Consider the following 26,214-nt stretch of genomic DNA (forward strand, 5'->3'; position numbering starts at 1 on the left):
TGAGTCTCGCGCTGTTTCAGTGTCCAGTTTTTCATAAATAAGCATAGGCTAGATAATTGCAAACAATTTACTTGAAGTACGGCGAATACCACTAAATTGTGAAAAGTGGACAGACACGTTCAGAAAACTAATTGTATAATTTTGGCGCAGCAAAAAAATGATTGTTTCTGATTGAGTGTAATATCACATCACTCCTTAGCTTTCATTTAATTAAACGATCTTCTGTAACCAATTTATACGACTCTAATACAAATCTACAACCCATAGCCAGTATTTCAACATTTCAAATGTGTCTTCGAGTGCAGCCCTATATAGGCAAATCAAACAAGCAAACAAAAAGCCTCTGGGGATGGACTTCGGTCACTTCGGCGTGTCTTGACACATCAAATGCGCAGTATCTTGTGACACCAAGATGCTCTTTTTTTTCAAATTTATATTTTATATCAGGTTGAATCATTTTTAGAAAGTCGGTATTTTATTACATCAATGGGAGCTATCACGTCGTGTTACATACTGTATTCCGGTAGAATTGCTTCCCATCGCAGCCTATTTCACAGAGTACAAGTCGTTCATAACTTCTTCATAGTTGTGGCATGTCATTGTTTCTCTCAAATCGGTCGGCGACGCACAGGCTCTATTTTAATCTACTTTGCTTGTTGCAACAAGTGGTAGGCTATTCTACACGTGCACAATACCGCAGAATAATTTCATAATGTGTTCCAAGGGTAGGGAATCCCGCTCGTGCGCACCTGGTCTCGCACCTGCTGCCTCTCTCTACTGGTTAACAAAAAGTAAATAAAAGAAAGCTTCCCTGAGCGTGGTAACACATTCGTGCCCTTTCTCTGGCTATTTGGTCGACCCACAAGTTATGGTATTTTTGCTATTTATGAATGGCCTTTTTTCAATAAAATTTGAATTATTTAATTATATATTGCAGTCTATGATTATTGGATAATATCAATCATTAACTACAATACGCAGTTGTTGGTTTTAGCACATTTCCCACCTCACTGTTCCTTCTAATGCCCCGCATGAATGTAATGACATCTGCAAGTTGATGTTATGGCTTTTGTTGCCATACACTGTGAAAAGACTGTTTTCCATCGCAGCATTAATATTAAAATAAATACAATATTGGGTGTCCAGTTTAAGTTAGACAATGCTACAAATATATCAAGCAATAGGAACAAGTGGAAACTATCAATATCTTGTTAGAATTCTGAATTAGCAAGGAGATTATTTTTTGCCTAGGATGTAAGAACGTTCGAACTGTGGGAGCTCACTGCCAGACAGGGGACGCGTGGCTGCACAAAGAGACACACGACTGGCCACTGCCTCGGCTCCCAAGTTGTTCTCCCGTCCACTTTAGTCTACAATAGTGCACTATTTAATATCGACCATCTCTTCTGTCTTTCCCCAGTCCTTAGTGAATATTGAAACTATGTAATTATCTCACATTTCTATTTTTATGACAGGCCATTTTCGATAAATAATATGCGAGATGCGTTTTTCAACTATGCATACTTTTTTGAACAGTGGAAAGAAAGATCGCTTTTAATAAGTATGACTGATGGAAAGTTGTGACAGCTGATAACCACTGTGCAAGGAAATGAAAGATGATATGGCACTTGCAATAATAAAGGTTTTCTTAAGTTTTAACTGTCAGTCTTTATTTGAAACAAATACAAAGGACTTAATAACAACTAAATTGAAAACGAATTCTGCATATCAGGCAAGGATTATAAACAGGACAGTCAGAGTCTGATGAGCCCTGTTTTCTCTCGCGCGATCGTCGACAGCAGTAGTAAACTTTCCAAAAAACAGAGGGGAAAAAGCCGAAGTGTTTCTATACAAACTTGGGCGTCCAGTTGTCATATTAATTATAACACCGAGCGATGACTGGACCCGTCCGAATAGAGGAAACTCTCTCTCTCTCTGTTTCTGGAAGAGCGTGGAAGAAAGAGTCTTTACAAAGCGCTAATTGGACCCTGGAACCGCGCTGACAGGGCATGTAGATAGGTTTCAGAAAGCCCGGCGATGGCGAGGGAGCGGGGGGAGGCTGAATAGAACCCACGCTTCTTTTCTAAACTCTCTTGCTGTGCCAAAAAAAGACGAAAAAGAAAAGAAAAGAAAAGTTGAAGGGTGGGGGGTGGTCTTCAATGCTGGCCTGATCTTGAATACCGGAGCCAACAGAGAAAAATTGCGCTATTTATTGTATTTTTTCTCGTCACCCTCCAGTTATTCATCGCTACTGTGCCGTAGAATCAGTAGGTTTTGTTTGGCATGAAAGACCTCTTCTTCTATTCTCCCTGTCGAAAATGTCGAAATGCACACTGTCTCGCCTACTGTAACAAAACAGGGTGTTACAAATCATACACAAAACCTCTCCGAAAGCAAGGCGTCTTATGAGCACGACAATTTACCCCTCCGTTCCGCCTCTGCGACCGCGGTGATTAGTTCCAAGGGAAGTGGAAAATCTGCCTGTTCTGTGGAAGGCTAAGCACTGCCGTGTTGTTAAATGTTAACAATGTGAGACGGGTAACCTAAGACTCCGCGTCTATATCTGCGCCAAGGTGACAAGTGATGCACCGTGAACAGGGAATTCACCACAAACGTGCATATGTGTAACACGGAAAAACAACACACGTCCTATAATATATTATTACGAGAACCATTCAGCTTTTTATAGAGCACTTCTCAAAGTAAGCTAAAGGAGAGCTGTCTTTCAGCACTACTGTAAAACAGTTCGCTTTCTAAAAGCCTCTCCAATGATTTAGGCAACTACAAGGCTTTTAGAGTTCTCCTGCATACAGTTTGTCGTTCTTTGATCCCGCTGTATAATAGACACTACAGACAGGGTAGCCTACCTTTCATTTTTTTGAAAAGAGTATTTTGGAAAGGGGACTTTCATGACTATGAGAGACAGTCTAGGCTGTGTATCAGAATTATTGGCTACCCGAGATCACTCCGCAGCCACGTCGGAAGCATGAGTCTCCACGTTGGCACTGATAACTGCTGTCCTGGTGTTTACCACAGGGCAGACACCACCTGAGACCAATCACCGAAACAAGACCGAAACATGATAAAACTGTTGCTCTGGTTACCAACTTTTCGTAGTTGCCCCAACAAAAATGTACCATCGATGGTTTTAAGGGTAAGACTGTAATTTATGATGAGGGACGTTTTAAATATATCTGAAACGTTTAATATAGTTTTTTCGTTTTTTATATGAAACTTCCCCAGATGAGGCTAGTCGGATAAATGGAATAAGCGATTTGACTAGGCAGAAAACTAATGCTGGGTAACATTTAACAAACGTGTAATATGTTTCTTTTGTGTTTTCGGTCAGGCTGAAGAACTTCGAAAGTCATAGCTGATCTCTGAGAATTTTGGATGACAGATCGCACAGCTGCTAATGGCATTTGTAATTTAGCAGTTAACAATTGCACGAATATTTACCATTTTAATAAATCATATCTACACCAATAAAACTTGCACAAAAAGTCTTGGACGGCATTCAATGTTTTATTATTGTTTGAACATTTGAAAGTCTGGTACTTTACGCATAAAGACTGATGAGGACGCAGAGACTGTCTGTTTTTTTTTTTCTTTTTTAAGTGAACTTAGTGCATTTAATCTCCTGAAATAAACATTACTATCAATGCGCATGCCTTTTTTGTTCGATACTAGAATGGCATCTGGTAGAAACCTGGAAGCTGGTCCCAGTTGTGCTTTGTCGACTGTTGTTTATTCAGTGGCTGGCGTGGCACGCGCCAGGCGTACGCAGTGCTGTAGAATTCGGAGCTCAAGGTGAATACAACAGGCGCATGGAGGCGTGGTCAGATCCATCGCGTGGGACAGCCAGTGTATTGAAATACCCCGCTTCTGTCCGTTCACAGCACACATTGTAGTTTTGGGAGCGTGCAAGGCGAAAGCCCTGGAGATTGCTTATAAAAACGACTAAAGGGTGCACATTAAGCCACACGCGAACGCCACGAGCTGGGCGCATTGCCTTCAAGCAACCCAGAGGACTTGAGTTTCTTTTTCTTCTATTTGCTCTCGACGCTCACTGCCGATGGACATCACTGCCAAGATGGAAATAACCGTCAGCCAGCAACAGTTCGTGCCGCCTGCCTGCTTCTTTGCTGCTGCGGCTCAGAACATACAACTAAGTCCAATCGAAAACCAGTGTAGTGGAAAGTCCGCTTCTAAGCAGGTGAAGAGGCAGCGGTCCTCCTCCCCCGAGCTGCTGAGATGCAAAAGGAGGCTCAATTTTGCGGGGTTTGGGTATAGTCTGCCACAGCAGCAACCACACGCGGTGGCCAGGCGGAACGAGAGAGAGCGGAACCGGGTGAAGTTGGTCAACAACGGGTTTGCCACTCTTCGTGAGCACGTTCCAAACGGCGCAGCCAACAAAAAGATGAGCAAAGTGGAGACTTTGCGCTCGGCAGTGGAGTACATCAGGGCTCTGCAACAACTCCTTGATGAGCACGACGCCGTGAGTGCCGCCTTTCAGTCCGGAGTCCTTTCGCCCACGATTCCGCAGAATTGTTCCAACGACATGAACTCAATGGCTGGCTCCCCTGTGTCCTCTTACTCCTCGGACGAAGGATCGTATGACCCACTGAGTCCAGAGGAGCAGGAGCTTCTAGACTTCACCAACTGGTTTTGAGCTTCTGCCCAGGTTAGCCTATTATTATTATTATTATTATTATTGCAAAAATACGTGCACATTTTATAAACTAAGATCCAACTACCATTGATTTTGTTTACTCAGCCTAGTGAAACCTCTAACTCTTTTTTTGTATTTTTGCAGGAATATGATTTGTGTTTTCAACCAATGAATATCCTCAGCGCCTGTAAGAAATTATAGAACACAAAGGAGCTCGTGTGGTGTCCCAAAATAAAAATTAAACAAACGAAGCACTGCCTTTGCGCTCCGGCGAGTGCGTTGGAACTCAAGGCGCTTAAAACGCCTCACTTTCCCAGAGTCAAGCGCTTCTGGACCGTGGAGAGGACGATTCTCGTGCCAGACACCGATGACAGCGTGGGAATCTAACCTCTTTGCGCAATTTCCCACGAAATAATTCTAAAAAGTGACCTTTAACAACATAATAGCACACAGAAATACTTTGCAAATGCTGTTCTTAAACTATGCTACACCCAATCAAAGAATTTCAGTAAACTTCTGTGACGTTTTAATTCTAAAATGCTTCCATCTCTGCGAATTTTATCATAAGAAATTCTATTTGTATCAAACATGTTGTTTTGAAATATATTAAGCTATTTTTGTATATAAGAGAGATTTATAGAACTTTTGTACACAATGATTTACCATGTATATATCTTGACGATATATTGATGTGTTGCTTATTACCTCTGCCTATTTAGACTTGTAGTCTACATTGTTTTGCAACTGGCAATTCTGTGTATGGTGTATGAGGTTTCAAAGAGGGGTTTGACACTCCACTGTTTTACTCTAGTACCAACGTGTCTTATTTAATAGGAAGTATGTGTTATTATAATGTGTCACGGAGTTCACTATGAACAAAGTTTATGCAGCTATTGTCCAAACGCAGAGGAGACAAGGATGGTGAATCCTCCCTGCACTGCCTGCTTTACACTGCCTTCACTGCTATTGGGTTTATCTGAGAGACAAGAAAAAAACATATTAACCACGTTTCCATGCTCTAGTTTCATAATAAATACATTTTCTTAAGTATTTGGTTTTGTGAATATTTCGTTCGGGTGAATGCCAGATCACTGATTTTGAATGATAAATAAAGGAAGAATAATTCACTGCAAGCCATAAGCCTTTTACCATCGAGTATTGAGTAGACAGAAAAGAAAAACTGGGTTCAAACACAACGAATTTGGTTGTAATACAGTGCAAACCAGTCCACAGTTTCAGTGTAACAGGCTACAAGATAGGTTGCGAAGTCTTAATCAAAATATAATGTTAAGCTCTTCGGTGAGACAAATGCTTCATTATTTAACAAGGATGTTAAATTCGTGATAAAGTGTCACGTCAGTCATTCTGAATACATTCCGACTTTGGTGTACTGTTTTAAACAAATAAGATTGTAAGACTAATGAATAGAGACGAGTTCCACAGTTCGTTCGCTTGTTGTCAGGTTAGCGTGGACGTGACATGAATATTTGTGCTTTTGGTGCGTTCGCTTAGCTCCAATCAGCTGCACGGACATTCTGCTTGCGTGCGTCTCCAAGTCAGACAGAACCATCATCAAATATAGCACTCCAGACAGCAAAGAAACTTGATATAATCGACCAACGTTGAACCCCCACGCCCAAACATAGACACACTCTACATACACGTAGGCTACCAACCTACAATCGCTGAAAACAAAATAGTAAAATGAAAGTAATACAAAAAAGTTATCGTAATTTCAAGGATATATTTACGAGAGATTGAATATTTCGTTTCAAACCGATAACATCGGAACTATTCAGTAGGCCTTAAGTGTTTTGGGTTCCGAGAGTACAGGGCGCCGAACTGAGATAAATCTCACGACACCGTTCAGGACAATCACATTAAACTCACGGAAAAAACAAAGACCACACTGTTCAGGGAAGCTCTTTTATGTTCACTGACATGACCTCTTGGTCCTTCCGACACCTTGGCTACATATAATCTAAAGACCATGTGCTCTGACACCTTTCAAACTCAAAACTGTCTAGTATCACCAGCCGTAATCTTCTCTATTCGCAACAACGTGTAATAAGCTGTAGGTAAACCTATGTTGACAACAGGACGTTCATGTTTTTTTAATGTAGGCTGGGCTGCTTTAATGCGGTCTTTCAAAAAAACGTGGTGCTATCGTTAAGACCCTCACACGGGGTGACAGACTTATCTTTACAACTTTGACTAAAGGTTAAAGAATATAAGATTAACTTCAGAGGCATGAACAGGCGACTGCAATATGCAAACTATAAAACGGCTATCTTTGTGTGAACATGGCAAATCATGAAACCAAGTGGCGCCAACAAATAAAATATATAGGTCTGTTTCAATCCAGTTATTGAACTTAGAAAACTGTTTCATGGAAATGCTCGAAAATATTTTGATTGATACTTTTTTTGTAAAACAATTTTGAAAGCGTGTATGTGGGGGTTTCATGTACAAAAATGCACAGCTTAACTTTTTGGGTGTACCTACCAGTACCTACCAATACTACGTTACAATACGTTACTTCAAAGGAAAAACCATCGAGGGAGATCTGTACAGACACGCGTTTGCAGCTGGGCGCGTGGCGGTTTAATGAATGATCGAGGTTGTACTCTGGTTGAGTGGAGTCGAAGCGCTATATTGGCTGAGGGCGCGTGCCTTCTGACAGCAGCGCGCGCAACCACTTCTCAACAACCGCCCCTGGAAAAAAAGAAAGTTTCTCTGGAGTTGCGCCATTGCTGGCGGGTGGCTGTCAGGATCATCAAAGGATAAAGCAACGCCAAGTGTTGTTCACCTGTTATCTGAAAGATGTCTTACGCAATGTTTATACCATCCTATAGGTTCCAACATTTCTAAGTGACAATTTAACTCGTTTTTATTTGTTTTTGTCAACAATTGTAGGCTAGACTATGTTGGAAATTCTGTAAGCATTAGTCTACCAATGTCGATGGGCTTTGCTAACAGACAGACACATAGCCTACTAGTTAGGCTATATCATACGCCAATTTATGTATTACACCTACGGCAGCCTATTTCCGTGGTACTTATGTCTTCATTGGTATTAAAACGTTGCTTTAATTTTTTTTTTTTTCAATGCAATCTTCGTAAAAATATACAGCTTTTTGAATCGTATTGGATATTGTGAACGTCAATGGATTAAAACTGGGAGGTTAGCTCAGGCAGAAAAGGCTTTTTGAACAAGGTATGAATAATGCGTTCTTGGCTCCCAACTGTGAGCGCTCCTATTTCAATGCACCGTACGCCGACACAAGAATCTCAATGGAATACTGCAAAGCTAAGTCGGGACAATTACTTGGTCGTCTGTCAGAACGCATTACCGCCTTCAGCCCCGACTCTGTGAAGCGTGATGGAAATAAAAACTACCGTATCCAGTTGCTCTTTTCTCTCGGGACTTTACCAGAATCCACCTAAAACGGTGGGACGGTAGGCGAACTCGAATCAAACCAAAGTAGAGTCCAGTGTTTTAACTTTACGCAAGACAAGCCATTGAATTATCGGGCCTTTGCAAATGAGGACATTCAAAAAACGTTAATTAGGAAATATTAGCTATGATTAATAGCCACTTGCGGTAGACCTACTTTCCAGCTGTCAATAAACTACGAATATGGCCAATGCATCTAAATATGGAGAAGTTCCATGCACACTGCGCACAAATGAGATGAGTGGCCCGCTTAGCAAATCAAATTTTCCTTGCGTCCGCCCCCTCCCTAATGCAGGAATCGATTAAAGTGGCGTATCGTTCTAAAGCGAACTGAAGAGAGTACCGACTGTGTTATCCCAACGGGACTGAACCTCGTACTGATCAGGTGTGAAATTCGGTTTTGATTGAAGAGGGGCACTCTTTCAGCCGGATTACTCCACATGATTAAAAATCAAATGGGGCCATATGGCATGAGCACGTTCTTTAACCTTGCCGCAACAATGGCTGCCGAACTGCGGAGAATTCATGATTAACTTATTGCCATATTTTATTTTTTAGTATGTCAAATTCAAACTCAAATAAAGGAATTGTGGACTGTCAAGATTCAGGTTCGTTCCAAGACCATGTGCTCCAAAATTTGTCAGAGTTTGAAACCTTAAACGTTAAGTGCACTTAATTAAACTACAGTAGGCCTTGCCCCAAATTCAGTGCTTACAGGTTGTTGATTTAGGTGGGCAAATGAAAGCAGCGTATTATGCTCAAATGGACTCTTTAATCAGCTGGGAAACATGCATCAAAATAGGCTACTTTGGTTGTGCAAACATCGCAACCTGCTGATTTCTAGTAGGCTCAATCATCAAGTGAATTATTCATAAATAAGGCCTATAGTGCCATGGGGACTGATAGAGTGCAGGTCAATCATGAATGGCTACTGTAAAACTTTATTGTTTTTAACTGGCCCTCGATTAGAAATATCTAATTTCTATTTTATGCCTACTGACATGATTAACAGAGGTATAAGTCTAATGGTGATCGACGACACCAATTAAAACCTATGGGTAATGACACGTTGATGTCTTGAGTTATCCACTCCATTACAACCCCTTTGTGGCAGTTATGGGACTTGTATTGCATTTGGATTTGAGGTGAAAAGATGAATATGTTACGAAAGTACAGATAAGCTTTTATTTCATGCAATTTACATGCATATATGTTTCACCATTTTACAGAAGCAGCTGTTTTTGTGTTGAGTCCCCCCAATTTCAGCTGTGCAAAATTAAGTTAGCGGATGTTGGACAGGTGTTAACTGTTGTTCAGATGTTTTCTTTTGCCTGAGCAACAGCCAAGCAATGGATTTCTCACACATAAATTAGTGTCTAGTCTTGACTACTGAATGCAGAAGATCTTGAAAGCAGAATTATCGAGGTTTCACTGCAAGGTAAAAACTACTGATCAACACCAAGTATCAAAAGGCCAGATTTGAATTCAACAAAACAAGCCAGAAGAGTCCTGGAACAAAGATTTATGGACATATGAGACCAAAATAAATTTTTACCAATGGAAAAATGGAAAGCCAAAAGTGTGCAGAAAGGAACAGCCCATGATCCAAAGCAGCCCCCCCCCCCCCCCCCTCCACATGTGAAATATGGAGGAGGTAGTGCATTGGGCATTTATGACTGTTTCTGGAACAGGCTCACTCATCTTTATTGATGATGTAATGGAGGATGGCAGCAGTAGGATGAATTTGGAAGTGTACGCACACACTTTGTCTGGTTATATACAAATAAATTCCCCCAACCTCACTGGCTGGTGCTTCATCCAACAGCAAGGCTATGAACCCAAACATACTGCTACACAACCAAATAATTCATCAGTGGGGAAAAGTGGAACGTTTTGGACTGGCCAAATCAGTCATCTGATTTAAATTCAGTTGAGCATGCATTTCACTTGCTGAAGAGGAGACAGAAACTCCCCTGAAACAAAGACCAACTGAAAGCAGCTGCAGTAAAGGCCAATTCAGACAAATATCATACTATATTGCTTTGTCTAATCATTTTCCCCTTCGCCATGTTTTTGATATCCTAATGTTTTGTGGTTGTTGAACATTATTTTTGTTGTTTAATGAAGAGGAAATATATCCTAAGTTTTGTTGCAATTTAAATGGATCTTCTTTCCTATTGATTTGCAGAAATGGAGAATGTGTGGTGTGGTGTGGAGCGTGAGTCAAAGTCTGGTTCGCACTTGGACATGGCTAGAAGGTTTGGCAAAACAAAGCCACTATACAATGCCTAAACATTGACATCTGGTTACAAGAAAAAGACAATGTCTGCCTGGCACATGCTCTGTAATACCTAATGACATATATCATAAATTATCTCTCGCTCTCTCTCTCTCTCTCTCTCTCTCTCTCTCACACACACACACAGGCTGGATGACTTCACTGTGTTTAGTTGCCCAGTGGTCAACAGTATACTGAGTCTGTACTCTGCATTGGCAGTTGAGCTGAAGATGTAAAAATCATTACATATTTCAGTACCACAGACAGCACTAAGGAAAAAACAGAGTCACCATTTCATAATCTTTCCAGTTAAATGGGGCATGCGTGCACTGCCTAGCCCTCAGTAGTCATCACAGCCTTGGACATGTCAATCAAGGCATTTGGAGCTGAGATTAGTGTCGGGCTACTGGCCATAGCAGGAGTGGCCTGCAGGTTCCTCAGTGGTGGAGCTGCATAAAGGATTCCTGGCATGCCTGATCAGCGTTTGTGTGGCTGAGGGATCACTGTGTCACAGACTCCTGGTGTCATCCAGTGGGTTGGCTATGACTGAGCTGTGTATGAGGAGGAAGAGCGGCAGGTGAGCCAAGAAGTCAAGCAGGTCTAGGGACTTGACATGGCGGAGTTGACTCGCGACAACCTCTTCGTGCTCTGGCGCGATCCCTCCAGCTCTTAGCTCCATCAACAGCTGCTCCGTGCTGAGGAGACCCTCTTGGGCTGCCGAAACTCCAGTCTGTGTTTCCAGGAGGAACAGGAACAGCTGCTACAAAACCAAAGGGACATCAATGGTCAGGCACAGTGTAGTGCAGGTCTGCAGTGTGGAAGAGTAGTACTAGCAGGCTTCAGGGTAGTGCTGCATGGATGCAAGCTTATGGAATGACAATCGTAGGCCTTATTTTTCAATGAAAGATAGATGGTTGTATTTTATTATGAATGTCAATTAGCAGATTTAAAGCAACAGCCTTCCTCAAATTATGCAGAAATAGGGGGAATCTATGCACTTAAATACAACCAATGCCAACATAAATTTGATGGAAGCAAAAGGCTAGACCTCTACTTGTGACCCACCTGCAGGCCAATAGCCACCTGCATCCTTTCATTGCACAAAATGACTAATCTGTTAACAGTGCTGAAAAGTGTGAAAGTGTGCATATGTGTGTACGAGAGAGAGAGAGTGAGAGAGAGAGGGGGAGATTATGTATCTGTCTGTGGGTGTGTCAGGTTACAGTGGCCCATTTGTTGTCCTGTGTGAGTGCACCTGTTTGCACAGTTTAATGCATCCTGGTTAATAATAGGGAGGTAATCCTTTGGTACTTACCCACCTGACATCAATCCTATCCCTACCGGCTCTGTAATTACCTCCGCAATCCCCCAAAAAGTTGGCCATGGCTCTCCGCACCAATATCAATACGCTTTCAAGACCTGCTTACTAATTACACCCATCAACCCCCCCGCTCCCAAATCTGGCAGTGGCTTTCCACATCGATATCAATATGCTTTCAAGTCCCACGGTGGGGCGGGGATGTGAAAGTGGAGCTTCTCAATCCATCCGACTGCCTTTGGTCATGAATTGCTATACTACACTCCAAGTCCATCTGAGTGGAGCACCTTGTCTTTGGCTGATTACAGGGCAGAGGGGACGCAACGTACATGACTGGGTATTTTTAATGAGATTAGGGCTTTTAATACAGGAAAGGGGAAAAGCACTTCTCTTACTTTATCACTTCAATGCAGGAATTATGTGCTCTGCAAAAACAGCTAGTTTTACTACACCTTGTGTGAGTGGCTCTGCAAACTGTTGGATGGTCTTTATTTCACTATAATTATTCCCCTATAGAGAAAGGGCGATACAGGCAGAGGGAATCAAAAGAGAAGGGGAGAAATAAAGAGGTATTCTTAACTTCATAACCATCCTGCATGATTGTAAAATGGAGGCTAATACACGCTGTCAGACATGGACCCTGGCAATAAAATACTATCAGCAAAACAGATGCAACTTCACTATATGCAAGCAGATGGCAAATTGCACATACCTATTGCTTACAAGCACAGGCCTTCAGGACCACAGGGATCAGGATTGCATCACAATTGACAACATGTTTCTTCAAAAGAAGGCTTTTCCATTGCATGAGCACTACATACTCCCCTAAAATCCAGTATTAACTAGCTACTACCCTTGAAAAATGTAAGCTATAACCTAAAAGTACTGCTCCAATACCAAATTACCAGGTGACAAATCAAACAAATATTCCCATACTCCATAAAACAACAAGTAGATGAATATCTTATAGCAGCAGCACGTTGCTAGTAAATTCTTCAGATCATAACCAAGTATTTCTCTTAGTCATTACCTTGGCCCTGTATAGCTTCATTTCCACTGTCCTGAAGTCCAACTTCCCAATCAGAGACCGTGTGAAGTCACTGGAAATACACAATTTAAACAGCCATTTAAAGCTCATATTTTTTCACAAGTGAAAATGACTGTGCAATTACATATTATATGAAGTGCATGTTATATGTTATAATGTGTAAATCCAATATCTAGATCTAGTTTAGATTTAGTATGGTGAGTATAGTGTCAGTCAGAAATGCTTAAATCTTTAAATCTGTCATTAGAATATAAGGCGGTTATATAGAATATAAACCGTGCTGATCTGTCAGCGGAGGGCTGGTATTGGGGTGGTATTACAGACAGTGAACAGGGTCAATGTGGTTACACATGGCTGGGGCAGGACAGGACAAAATGAAAAGCCCGCCGAGAGGATGATGCATTTGTGGCGGGCACATTTTGGCGGGGGACCTCTCGTGTGGCGCTCCGTTTCGGGGGCAGTGACGGTAAAGCATTCTGAGCCCATTGTGGTTGCTCACAGGGCCCTGTGACTCAAACAATTACCTCTGGACACAGGACATCCCCCTACAGTAACGGATAAAACTGTTGTGGGGGGATCGAGGGGGAGGGGGCGGCAATGTGACCACTCGCTGACTGACACAAAACACTCGGTTCAGATAATTACACACAGACAGAAGCGACTGTGTTCAGACAGTGCGGCGTGTGGCACAGCGACGGCGGGCGCGGCCCCGTTTGCCTCCCCCCGCTAACGAGCGCTGAATGGCCAGTTAAAGGGTGATGCTCCTAGCGCTGCGCTTCCAGGTCGAGTGCACGCTCGAGTGCCCTCTGGACCGCGATTGGCCTGGGTCCCTGGCGAGAGCGCGGGAGGGGGATTTGACGGGAACGAAGGGAGACAGCGCAGCTAATGATCATTAATCGCACTTGGCCTGCATTAAAAGAGCCCAAATTAGTGTCTGGGAGGGACATCGCCCAGGACCACAGGCAGCCCAACGTAGGGACACAGCCACGCAACAGAAGGACACAACAACCCAATATAGGACCGCAGCAGCACAACAGAGGAACCCAACAACCCAACAACCCAATACAGGAATGCAGCAGCCCATAAAAGGAATGCAACAGCCTAACACATGAACAAGGCAGCTCAATACAGGAACATGCCAGTTACATGAGTCCAACACTGAAACACCACAGCTCAGACCAGGAACACTGCAACCCAACATAAGAGCACTGTCACTCAACAAATTTGTTTAAGTTCCTCCACGTACACACATTCGCTGTGTGGCACTCAGACCACTTGCTTATGCAAAGCCCAAAATTTGGCAGTCCTCGCACTGGGGGGAGGGTGGGGGTTTGCCCGTTTCAGGACACAATCGGCTGCTGACCCAGTTAAAGTGTGGGGGAGGAAAAGGGGAGGAGATCTTGTGTTTGCGAGTGATGAACTACCACTTATGTGTCTTACGTGGTGATGGAGGTCTATATACAATCAGGCATTGTGGGTTTGAGGGTGTAAAAAGAGAGAGCAGTGCATTGTGGGTCAGAGAAGTATAAATTGTGCATTGTAAGTTTATGGGGGGAATGGGGGAAGTGCATTTTGGGTCCAATGTGTTCACATTGTCTCAGGTTCCTTTCTTCCCGTTGAAGAGGTACGATAGCATCGCTGCATCATCTCCTGACAGAGAATTAGGAAGACCAACATCAGGGATTTATTATGAAAATCTGCACTCCACCAATTTAAGGAAAATATATTAATCTGTATGTACCTTCCATTAGTCCACACAGGGCAGGGTTGATATGTCTCCTTTACATACACAAGAAAATACCTTGACTTCATACACACTGGGAAAGGTGAATATGTCAAATTTATATACAGGTGTCAGGTGTTATAGTCAGGTGTCTATATAAATGTGCCCCTGTATAACTGCTTTATACATACTTATCAGTATACTTATTTTTCTCCTGTTCACATACAGGATAGAGTGATTAGCTTCCATGTGTATACACAGTTAAAGGTGGATATATCCCAATCAGACCCAATACAGGAGAAATATATTACATTTTCACATACAGTGAGAGGGGTATATATTCCATTCATACACAAGGCCAGGGGAATATATCCCATTTGTACAAAAGCATTCAAGAAAGGTCAGATAAGTTTAGATGTCTTGAGCTTTGTTTCTCCTTTCCAAAAATGCGGTAGAATTATAGTGTGAAAAAAATATCACTAAATTTTCCCATAAACCTGGCCAGCTTTCCTGCTCTCCTTTCTACAGCACCCAATAAGCAAACAGAATAGAAATCAAATTCTGTCCTGGGTTGTTGGAGCAAAATGGAGTCAAGAGGGCCCAATACAAGTGCCTGCTCGCAAATGGGAAGCTCTATTGGAACTCAGGTCATGTGACCTTCAGCAGGGGAATGCCTAGGAGCATATGGCCAGGGGGACAGATGGATGGGGCTAGAGAGCTGCACGCCGAAACAGAGAGAGAGAAGGGCGGAGGGGGGAATCGAGGGGGCAAGATGACCAAGAGGAGGAGGCTGCCCTGTCTGTGAGACTTTTATTTTATACTGAAAAAAAACAGACATTTTGCACCTCCCCACTTTCACACATACACATTTGCACGCAAAGTTTTGATGATTAAATTATATCATGCAAAACAGTAGCACACATTAACACAAATACACTCTTGCTTCAAAGGGCCTCCTTTCCAAACCACTGACTAAGCAGTACTCACTCCAGAGAAGCAATTTTTTGTGCCAGACTGGCCACCACAGCAAAAAGCCTGAGGTCTGTCAGTCCCTCTGTCACTCGAAAGTCCACCATCTCCAGGATCTGAGACATTCACACAGTTTCACAGGTCAGCGGCAGCTTATGAACAACTATGGGGAGGCAACAGTTCTCTTTTTGGTTTTTCCTCCCTTATTTAAGTTGTACCTTAATAATGTCTATGTATGCATGTCTTGTATACATATTTCATAAGGACACAATTTTATATTCATCAAACATAAATAGTACAAAATATAATTTTATACTGAATCTTAAATCCTTGGTTCACAAATTGACTCAGCCCATACAGTATATTGTAGCTTCAAATACATATTAAGTGAATAAATATTTTTATATGATTTGTAATCATTATTTAAAAATGAGTACCTCAAAGAACTTATGCATAAGACATTTAACTTAGGTTCTGAAATAATTTTACTAATAATGAAATATAATTTCTACCTTCAAGTTGGTTTCCAAAAACACATTTATAGTTGAAATAAATACAGTATAGATTACAAAGCTAAATACTGGAACCTTTTACACAATGGTGTGTGATAATATGCATAACTGCTTCTAACAGGCCATTATATGAAAACAGAAACAATGTGTATTATATATACAATTATATGGTATATATAATTAAATTTATTATAAATTTATTTATTATAGCGCAGGCGTGTCTCTGCGTTTCTCTAAACTGACCCTATAGACGTAAATCTCCTCTGAATCAGTGAGAACCTCTGGAGGCGCAATCTCCTTCAAGGCTAGCAGCACTTGGTAGCAGGTCAGGTATCCATCCCCGTCACTGTCCACCTAGAAATGCAGGCAGTTAGACTTCATCGCTATTTTCCTCATCATCTTCATCACGTCCAACACGCTCAGCATTATTATAAACAACCATCCACCTGTAAATGGAAACAAACTGTGCACATCATCATTATGTTCATCATCATCATCATATTTCAGCTTTGATTTATTAGTCTGTGGGGAGAGAAAAAGACAGAGAAAGGAGTGTGGGGTGGGGCAAATACATTCTCAACGCTCACCGCTTCAAAAGCTTGTTTGTACTGGGACAGCTTCTCCTGGTTGAAAATGCAATATTTTGCAAGGAAGTCAACTGCAAAAGAGCACAGGGCAAGGAGAAAGAGCTATTATTGTCATCAATAAAAGCATGCCTTTGTTTGTTTACACGTGTCTAGCCTGGAGGCACATTCATTTATATTATAAATGACAATAGTAATCATATTTACACAGGCCATATATTCACAGCTGTATATCCTATTAAGACCAGGCAATTCATTTTTGTCCTCTGATGTTAATCTCAAGAATTGTATGATATACTATGGTTCAATAAAAACAAAGATAATATTTTGTCTACAAAATACTTTTGTCATCCAAGACACTAGTATTGTGTCAAAAAATTAAAATACTTAACCTTTCTTCTGTGGGGTTCTGAGAGGTTATTACAACTGAATTATTTCCAATTCATGCTCCTGTTACTTCAAAGAGGGGAGATCTTTATTCATTAATGTTTTTTGTTTATGCACTGTGGCAGTTTTTTTCAGAACGGTTGACATTAACCAGAAATTGACAGAATGACTGATGGATTCATCTGTTCATTGAGAAGGACCACTAATAAATATACACACGGTGGTTAGGCAGAAAGGGCATATCGCCAGTTGTGACATTATCACTTTTCTCTTATTTTAAAGTTGTGAAGGATGATGTAACTTTGCATATCGTGAAGATACTGCAGCTGTGTTTGGCAGCTAGCAGCAGAAGCACACCAACATATCAATTATCTCTAGCAACAATCAGGGTCTAGGTCAGGAGAGCCACCCACCCCTCTGCGCCCAAGCACCCCTCCCCCCCACACCGCCAACCGGCCAAAATAATGTATTTTTCTATACTGTGTATAGATTGAGACACTTATAATCAATTTAATATAATTGTCAATTTTATATAGCTAAAACAAAAGTGTCTCTGTCACTTATATAACAATAACAATAACAATGTATATAAAAATATACAATTCTTTTCAGGAACCTTGCAGCTGAGTTTTTATAGCTACAACAGAGGAGATGGAGAGATTGAGAGAAAGAGAGTGAGAAAGAGAGAGAGAGAGAGAGAGAGAGAAGAGAAACCTGAAAGAGGAGACGTGAGCAGCAGCTCCAGCTGCTGTGGCCTCAGTAGAGATGATAAGAGAGAAGCCATTTTATAATGGATTTATTCATCCCCAGAGGTAAAGAGTGGGACGCCATTTAAATCAGCGTGGAATGAAAGCCCTGGACCTATGGGATTGTCAATCTGCTATTTATCTGTTCATTCCTCACCAAAACCAGACCTTCATTTGTCCCCCCCACCTTACACACAAAGCATTATAGTCACTTCAGCTCAACTTTACTTCTTAAAGCTTGATTGATCAAAAAGCCGAGCGCCACGTCGTACATCTGTTTGCAAATGTCTGTGACGGTCCCACTCAGCCTCAGAGCTGCGGAGTGACCCGTGTCCCCAAACGGCACCCTGATCCGGCTTTAGCCGCCATCGTAACCCCCCAACCCACACCCCCCACTGCCCCACGCGCACGCATCCACGACTGACCCCGCCCGATCCCCGCGTCCCCGCGCGTACCGATTCGGCGGGGGCGTCGGGCCCGTCCGTCCGCACGCGGCAGAGCGGAGTCCATGTCCCCGTCCCCGGCACCGCCTCGTCGTCGGGGGGGACCCGCTGCCGGCCCGCCGCCGATAACATCAGCAGCACGGGGCCGCTCCGCGGGGAAATCACCCACACAAAAGGTGCGCTGGAGTGAGAGATTAGGGAGGGAGCAGGCGGGGGAGGCCCGGGACAAAGCAGGCACACTATATCCACCCGCCTGATAGCCTTATCTGATCCCACCCCAAAGCCTGACGGCTTCTTTTACAGGCGCTTTAAAGCGCGCAGGCTGCTCCTTTGGTGTGAAGCCTAGCAGAAAATGTTCATCAGGAAAGGGATTGCGCCGGCAGGAGAGAGAAAGGAGGAGGGGGGGGGAGTCGTTTGGCCGAGGCTGTAATCTGTAATGAAATGAGGGTGATTCAGACAGCAAGAATAGGGACGTGCTGATGAGGAGCGCGGAGGTTTACTCTTTCATTCTTGTTTGTTTTACTTTTTGTTCTTTCCGTTTGACTCACAGGGCCGCTTTTGGCTCTGACACGCAATAAAAAAGAAACTTTAGATCGTTATTCACTAAACGGCTCATCATACCAAACACTTCCTACAGGTGGGTCCGTATACACAAAAGACTGGTTATTGTGTTTACGAGCTTAGCAAAGAACAAAATATTCTTATGAACTGACCGGATGACAAGAAGATTGTGCGATAGAGTTCATGGAGGGAGGGTGTTCTCTGCAGAAGGCCACAGCTGAGCTTTCTGTGCGGATGATGGCTCAGTGACAGAGCGGTAATTACTGTGGCAGTTACAGGATGAGTGGAATACCGCCTACAGAAGGGTCTCCTCTAATGAGTCGCAGCATGATCCAGCACAACCACAGTGTTACAGCAGCATTTAGACAGACCCATAGGCCCATAGAGTAACACACACACACACAGGCACACACACACGCATGCGCGCACACACATACACACGCACACAAACGCACACACATACACACACACACAAAGACATACGCACACACACATGCACACACACACGTGCGTGCACACACACATACACACGCACACAAACACACACACACATACGCACGCACACAAACACACACACACATGCACACACAAACATTTAACCTCACAAGGTCAGACAGACATGCCAAACAGACCGTATGCCTGGTGTTTCTGAAGAAACACAAAGGCACATTCAAAATGACCTTACACAGACACAAACATAAACTAAATGCCAGTACCACCCGCCACCATCATTACTGCACTTGTGGTCTTTCTCCTCAGTCTCTGTGAAAACGTGGCCAGGTGCCACACTGTTACTCATCAGCGGGCTGCTGTTTGTCCTTCCCGCCATTCTGAGCTTGTATCGAGCACAATGGGATATTCCTGAAAGAAGGCTGAGCAAACAGCACTAGCATAAAGGCACTGTATGTCAGACACACAAGCATATCCATGCACACATACATACGCATGCACACAAACACAGGCCCGCACAGGGGACGAGGGTAAGAATGAGGGTGGAGGTGCGGGGGAAAGTAGGGAAGTCATATTGTCAGTCCTAACAGAGAGAGCTGGAGTCTTTTATAACATTTGGACAAAACAGGCAATTAGGAGCCATTTAGGGGCAGTCAAGTATTGAGTTACTAGCCACAGGCTGAGGGACACAATAACACCTAATGCATAATTTGAGTCATTTAATAGTTTGCCAACGCTTATTATTTTTAGAATATACTGCCATTCTTTATAAATCCATATTTTGGATGCATTTATCATCTATTTAGCCTGTAAAATAGTGCTATTAAAACAAATCAAAAATTACTCTGGCTGTCATGCATGAAAACATACTATTTAAATAAAATGTAACTGTTAAATTGTTGTCCCTATGTACATATCATGGAAATTCATTTTCACCTTGACAATAAAGTAACTGAATAAAGAGGCTATGCGTTGAAGTGCATGTGTGACTGAGTATTTGTGGCTACACAAGATTCAGCACTCTCGAAAGTGGACAGCAGTCAAGTGAGTCTCATATTGTCACAGAGCAAAAAATACAGTTTTGTGACAGAAGTTTCCCAATAACTCTCTCTGTACTTCATTACTTTCTTTCTCTATCTCTCATTCACACAAGAACGCATGCGCACGCACACAAACACACACACGCGTACACAAATGATTGTTTTGGTCATGGATGTCTTGAACCGGCAGTTCAGGTGTTGGTTGATTACCGCTGAACAAACCTTCCGCAATCAGTCCTATTCAACCGGAGTCAGGTCTACAGACACGCGTTCATCCAGCATGACAGCTGGCTCTATGGCCCTTAGCGGAACACAGCCCTTACCATCTCAGTACCCTATACACTAAAGTAGACCTCTCGCAAACAGGCTCTCAATCTTTGTGCAGTGCAAGGCGTCCCAAACTTTTTAATCTCAAGACCCCTCAATATAACAACCCTATGGCCAAATACCCCCATCTCAATAAAATGGCAAACCATTATCCAACAGCTATTATTCAAATGCAGTGATTAAGTAGAACAATGTCTAAATCATGATGTAATTCTATCATAGATCTACATTAAACATACTTTATAATTATGTAATAATTATAATGATCACAATAGTACTAAGGTAAGCCAGGCAAGGTTTAAAAAATATGACAAACATTACATTTTCAAAAAGAGAATATTTGGGGGATTTTGTGAGGGAATCCCAGGGTCTTCATGGGACCCCAGTTTTGAAACCACTTGTATGAGTTAAATTAAGTTTGTATTCCCAAAGTCTAAAAGCACATATAACACCATCAGCAGAGCAAAATACTTTTCATAAAATAACTCACTCCAATAAAGACCTTAAATCAAGTCACATCATGTGTTATGTCACACCTGAGTTCAGCATTTACCCAACATGTGATATGTCATCATCCTAAAACCTTGTATTAGCTTAGTAATTATTTGTAAAGATCTTATGATGTGTTCATGGGGGATTTAGGCTTTGGGAAATATATTGACCAAAGGGACTCTGTTGAATTACAGTGCAGACTCACAGTCCTCAAACCTGGAGTGGCTGCCATTGGTTTGCCTCTGTGCAGTCTCATGCTCTTTCAGCTTGGAGTAGATGTGCGAAACTTTGGCTTTCCTCTCCGTGTCCATCCTCCTTTTTTCCTGAAGCAGATGCTCCAGCTTCCAGGATGCTCTCCTCTGCTTTGCACTGCCCTCACTCCCCTGACAGCCTGGGTCGGTGTGGAGCTTCTCTGCCTCTGGGGCTTCCAGAGCCCCGCTGAAGCCTGGAACAGGGAGAGAAAGAATGGCACATTCCTCATTTACAGTTATGAACCTCATTCACAATGTGATACCAATACCCTCGACAGATGAAAAAACCTGAAGTTGAGAAACGTTGTGATGAGGGCTGGGAGTCAGTCATGTGCAAAGTATGTTAGTATAACACTCAAATTGTAGTTTTTTTTGAGAGAGCAGGACCCTGTTTAGTATCAACACACAAATAATTGTTTCGATTTTTTTGTTGTTGAGTATTTTACTTCTTAAAATATCTCCAGCTGAGAAAAACAGAAAAGTTTGTTGTTGTTCATTACTGCGAATAACAATATCCCTCAACCATTCTCTCCCCCTTTGAACGCCTTTCTGAAGTAAAAACACTCCATCTAATTAGTCACTACACAAACCACAAAAAGCATGTCCTATCCTGGTGAGGGTGCACCCAAAAATATAGCGATCACAGGGAACTGAACACAGTGCTGGGGTGTTGTTCATTTTGTCCAGAGGACGTACAGCACAGACGGTAGCACCTGTATAGCTCTGTCAAAGAGACTCATCAATCAGAACAACCACACACCTAGAGCCATCATTCACACTCAAATGTCTGCTCTGTCCTGTGTCTCATTGGTCACCTCTCCAGGTGGAAAATGGCACGTTCCATTTCATGGTCTCAGGGACTGCAGCTCTTTCGCCACCCTCACCCCCCAACCATTAGCTGTCTGCCTGAACAGGGCACCCCCCCCCACCCCCCAAACTTCCCCCATGCTGACCATCCTCCATTAGTCATACTCATTGGCTTCAGACATCTTTCATGTTCAACGCACTCAAATTATAAAAGAATGTATGTCATCATGATCACAAACCTTGGTACAGGAAATGCGTTGCAGATATATCATATATATGTGGTGAGTTTTCAGTTATGTCAGGGATATTAATCATGATCAGTTGAAATTTATGAAGATGGGAATTCATTCTGAATGTTGATTCGATTGAGAGCGCTGAGACGATGTCTTTTATGGTAAAAGAATAACACATTTTATGACACAACCACCCACTATGTTGACATCTTTTCATTATTTAATGTTTATTATTTTAAAAAAGAAAACTAGACTTCAATGATTCAGGATTTTCTTTCTTTCCTTTCTGAGATTTTTCTTCTCATTCATAGTTAAATCCTTGAATGGATTGCAGTTTTTATTTGGTCAGTTAAAGCTGGAAACAAGGCAATGAAAATGCTTAGAGACCATCTAAACCAAACAGAGCAGGTTGCCATACCAACAGAACCCTCTGAAAAAGGTAGATAGCCGGATTTGGCTGAGAGGAAGCCTTGTCAAATCCCTCACATATGCACTACCAGATCTGGACAGGCAAGAGAAACAAAAAAATCACACACACACACACATCCTCCATCCTTCTCTCTTACTCTGGAAACAAAAAACACCACACAGAGAACCAGAGAGGAGGGAAGACAGAGCTTGTATCTCTTTCTTTGTGTGTTTGAGAAAGGGATGAGACTTAGTGCTCCGGGTCACCAGGAGATGCCACCCAGCGTCTCGTCTACTCTATCGCTCCTGACCAAAGGGGGAGTAGGGGAGGTGCTGAGAAAAAGAAAGACCCACAGATTATTTATTCATAGGCAATTGTCCTGTCCTGAGCCTTTTTTGTCCTCTTTCCCAATACAGCGTTCTCTCTATCAGTCCTGACAAGTGCCAATCACAAGCTTGATGTCCCGGTTTTGGGGGTGAAGGTAGAAAAGAGGGAGGATTTGGAGACAATAGCCACTGAACTCTCAGTGTCAGTGATTTAGAGACAATGGCCATGGAAATCTTGGGGGGTCAGTGTGTGGTCCTGATTTTGGGGTTGGGGTTGGGGGGGGGGGGGGGATGTGCAGAGCCGCTTCTAACACAGCTAATCTCTGTCCCAGTGTCTCCCTCTTTCAGTCCGTTAATCTGTCCAGCGCCTCCCGAGGCTTCCGGAACAATCCTCAGGGTCAGTTCAGATTAGCCCCCTTTTGTGCTCTCCGGATCGTTACATTTATTTACACTTTAACATCTTCAGTACCAGCTGAATGCTAAACACCCCGGTGGGCACTCTAAGACCCACCAACCCAGAGAATTACACAAACTCATGAAATAATTACGAGGGCAAGGACAAAAGCCTGATTGCTGATCCTGGGACACCAGGAATCTACTTTTTGCTGTGACCGAGAGAAAAAAAGTTGTTCATTTATCAGGAAGACGTGCATGTCCATGCTACATCACCATAATTGATCTTCATGTCAAGGAAGCAACCGAACGTCACTGAATCTGACAGTCATCTTGATAAAAATAAATCGCAGGAAGTTACTGTGAAAAGCAATGGCATTCCTAACAAATAGTCTGACAGCTCAGTCAATGTCAGATGTCGCTAAGTTATAGATTAATGAGCAACAACTCCCTGTGACAGAAAAACATTAATTCAAATTCTGTCATTTGCACTCTGCAGGTGGAAGAAAGTTATTATAGCAACTCCCAACACCAACAAACTTATATCCCCACTCACGCATAAACACAAACCGACAGTACTCTACCAAAGCAAGATATTTAATTAGATATAAGATAAGACATCATGAAGCAAACACTGTTTTCACTCTTTGTTAATACTCTTTTCCTTGTTCCACTATCATAATGTCACTGCCTTCCTGGAAGTACAGGAAGTGCCCTGCTCTTTTCAACAGCCCCCCCCCCCCTTCCCCCGCCTAGAACTGCCCAACTGGCACATCTCTGTTGACTGACCCCAGGAGTGACCCTCTAAATGACCTCAAGCTGACCCTCCCCCTGGGGATTGACCATGTCTTTGGCCTCTTAAAGGCCAGTGTTCTGGAACAGCTCCAGCAATTGCCAAGGTTAGTTCAAGTTTTGACATCTCTTTCCCCCCCCTGTCATGGCATAATCAATGAAACCATTTTTCCCCCACAGCATTCTTTCTACGGAATCTGACTGCCTCAGCATATCTCATTCATTACCCATTGAGTATCTAACATTGCCTGGTAATGAACAAGTGGGATTGCAGAGGAATTTATCCATGAAGCAAACAACACATCTAGTTTAAGGGGAAGAGAGGACCACATTCTTGCCAAGGGGAATCAACTTGCTAGAGAGATCCTCTCACTAACAGTGACAGACAATGAGCCACAGACAGATCTGCTCACCACAGGGATCCCCTCACCCACAGACAGGCCTATTCACCCACAGATCTCTCACCCCCAGGCAGATGTGCAGTTGGGGCGTGTAGATGACAGACATGGGTGGTAAGCCTAACAATAGTCCAGTTTGATGGGAGAAGGTTTAAACCTGAATTAATTTAACAATATAGTGAACATAACAGCATTGTAATTACAAGATGATAAACGGGGTATCAATTTCAAGACCCTGATGGTCTCCTATCAGGCACTCTAGGGTACGGCTATTACCAACAGTTCATTATTGCACCCTACAGTACCCCACCAGGAGCATTGGGATTTCGTAATGAGGTCTTGCGCCCCAAACACTACACTTTTCCTCTCCATATTAGTTGCATGATGTACGTTAGACAGCTTGTATGCTACAGAGTGTGATTAGGGAAGGGTTTCCCTGTGATATTCTTGTGTGAAACTTGTTGTATGTTTTTATCTCCATTATTTAACTTCATCACATGTGTATCACATGTTGTACTCTTCTGTACATATACCACTTTGCTCACATCCCTTATGACATGCTCCTTATACATCCTGACCGGATGGTCTTGTGTGTTGCTCTGAATAAGCGACTGCAGAACAAATATACAATAAATAATGAGGCTTAGTACAGTAATCATTGTCCTCAAACCCCACCCTCTAAGCCTTGACCTCAGCCAAGGCTCCACCCTCCCCATGAACAAGCTACTCCCCTATGTGCATTCTCCACCTCCATCAACAGAGCCCTCGCCCAGGCTCTTGTTCTTGATACACCTACACACACATGCACACACGCACGCACATGCACACACACACATGCACACACAATAGCCTTTTCTATCCAGCAAAGCCTGTTCTTCGTGTTTCATATAGTACCGTACGCTGGGCTTTTCAACAATTATTCATCTGTGTACACAAGACTTCCAAACAGAGAGAAGATCAACCAGCTGATATTTATCTATAAAAGAAGATCACAGGGCTTAAGTGTACTAAAGACAGAGGAAAGACAAACAGTGTTATGTCAGACGGGAGAGAGGGCCTTTTACTGGGCTGAGCTCACAACTGAAAAGAATGCTTTATGTTGCATCCAGCTTTATATCAGGCTCTTGCATTTGTATGGGGATGGATGTGTCTACTTTCCTCTCTCACACTAACGCATCCATCCCCACATCCGGTAATGCTTCAGAGCCCACTACAACCCTGAGGAGAGGAGGTCAGGGGTCATAAATTACCTCGCTTTGGCCAATTAGCAAAGGTATCACATTGGTCCAATGAGTCAGAGCAACTCTGACAGAGCTACAAAGTTGAACAAAGTTTCAATATTGCCCCACTATGGACAGAATTAAAGAAAACATTTTAAACATGTTTTTCACTGCGGTAGAGTTACAATATGCCATAAGTTGCAGATTGTTAACATTGCTTATAGAGTCACTACAAAAATGAAAGGAGCTCCCTTTCATCCCTTGCTGATCAGCAATATTTTAAATATGAATATTAAAACATAAGAATACAAAATTATGAGAAAATGCCATTCAGCCTTTCTTGGCCAATTATTTGCCCACAAACTAGCAAAACAGCAT

At 42.6% G+C, this 26,214-nt stretch overlaps 2 protein-coding genes across 6 annotated transcripts in view; one reads left to right on the top strand and one right to left on the bottom strand.

Moving 5' to 3' along the window:
- The first annotated feature begins 3,756 nt into the window (after positions 1 to 3,756).
- ascl1a (achaete-scute family bHLH transcription factor 1a) lies at positions 3,757 to 5,722 on the top strand. The gene is made up of 2 exons (XM_035427059.1): positions 3,757 to 4,684; positions 4,817 to 5,722. The coding sequence occupies exon 1, from the start codon at positions 4,076 to 4,078 to the stop codon at positions 4,670 to 4,672; it is 597 nt and encodes a 198-aa protein (XP_035282950.1). The 5' UTR covers positions 3,757 to 4,075; the 3' UTR covers positions 4,673 to 4,684; positions 4,817 to 5,722.
- A 4,050-nt stretch (positions 5,723 to 9,772) lies between these two features.
- LOC118231321 overlaps positions 9,773 to 26,214 on the bottom strand; it is a 42,615-nt gene continuing 26,173 nt past the window's right edge. For 3 of the 5 annotated variants that reach the window (XM_035425022.1, XM_035425023.1, XM_035425020.1), the window contains exons 10-15: positions 21,213 to 21,452; positions 16,565 to 16,635; positions 16,221 to 16,331; positions 15,484 to 15,581; positions 12,756 to 12,825; positions 9,773 to 11,167 (exon numbers count right to left, since the gene is read on the bottom strand). In XM_035425022.1, coding sequence (XP_035280913.1) covers positions 10,916 to 11,167; positions 12,756 to 12,825; positions 15,484 to 15,581; positions 16,221 to 16,331; positions 16,565 to 16,635; positions 21,213 to 21,452 — 842 coding nt within the window. In that variant the 3' untranslated portion in view covers positions 9,773 to 10,915. The other 2 variants (XM_035425024.1, XM_035425025.1) reach the window with 2 other exon arrangements.

Source organism: Anguilla anguilla, chromosome 7, assembly GCF_013347855.1.
Source record: "Anguilla anguilla isolate fAngAng1 chromosome 7, fAngAng1.pri, whole genome shotgun sequence".
Classification (NCBI taxonomy): Eukaryota; Metazoa; Chordata; class Actinopteri; order Anguilliformes; family Anguillidae; genus Anguilla; species Anguilla anguilla.

What these genes read in the sequence shown, in the direction of transcription:
- ascl1a (XM_035427059.1), top strand. Translation starts at nt 4,076, where the DNA reads ATGGACATCACTGCCAAGATGGAAATAACCGTCAGCCAGCAACAGTTC.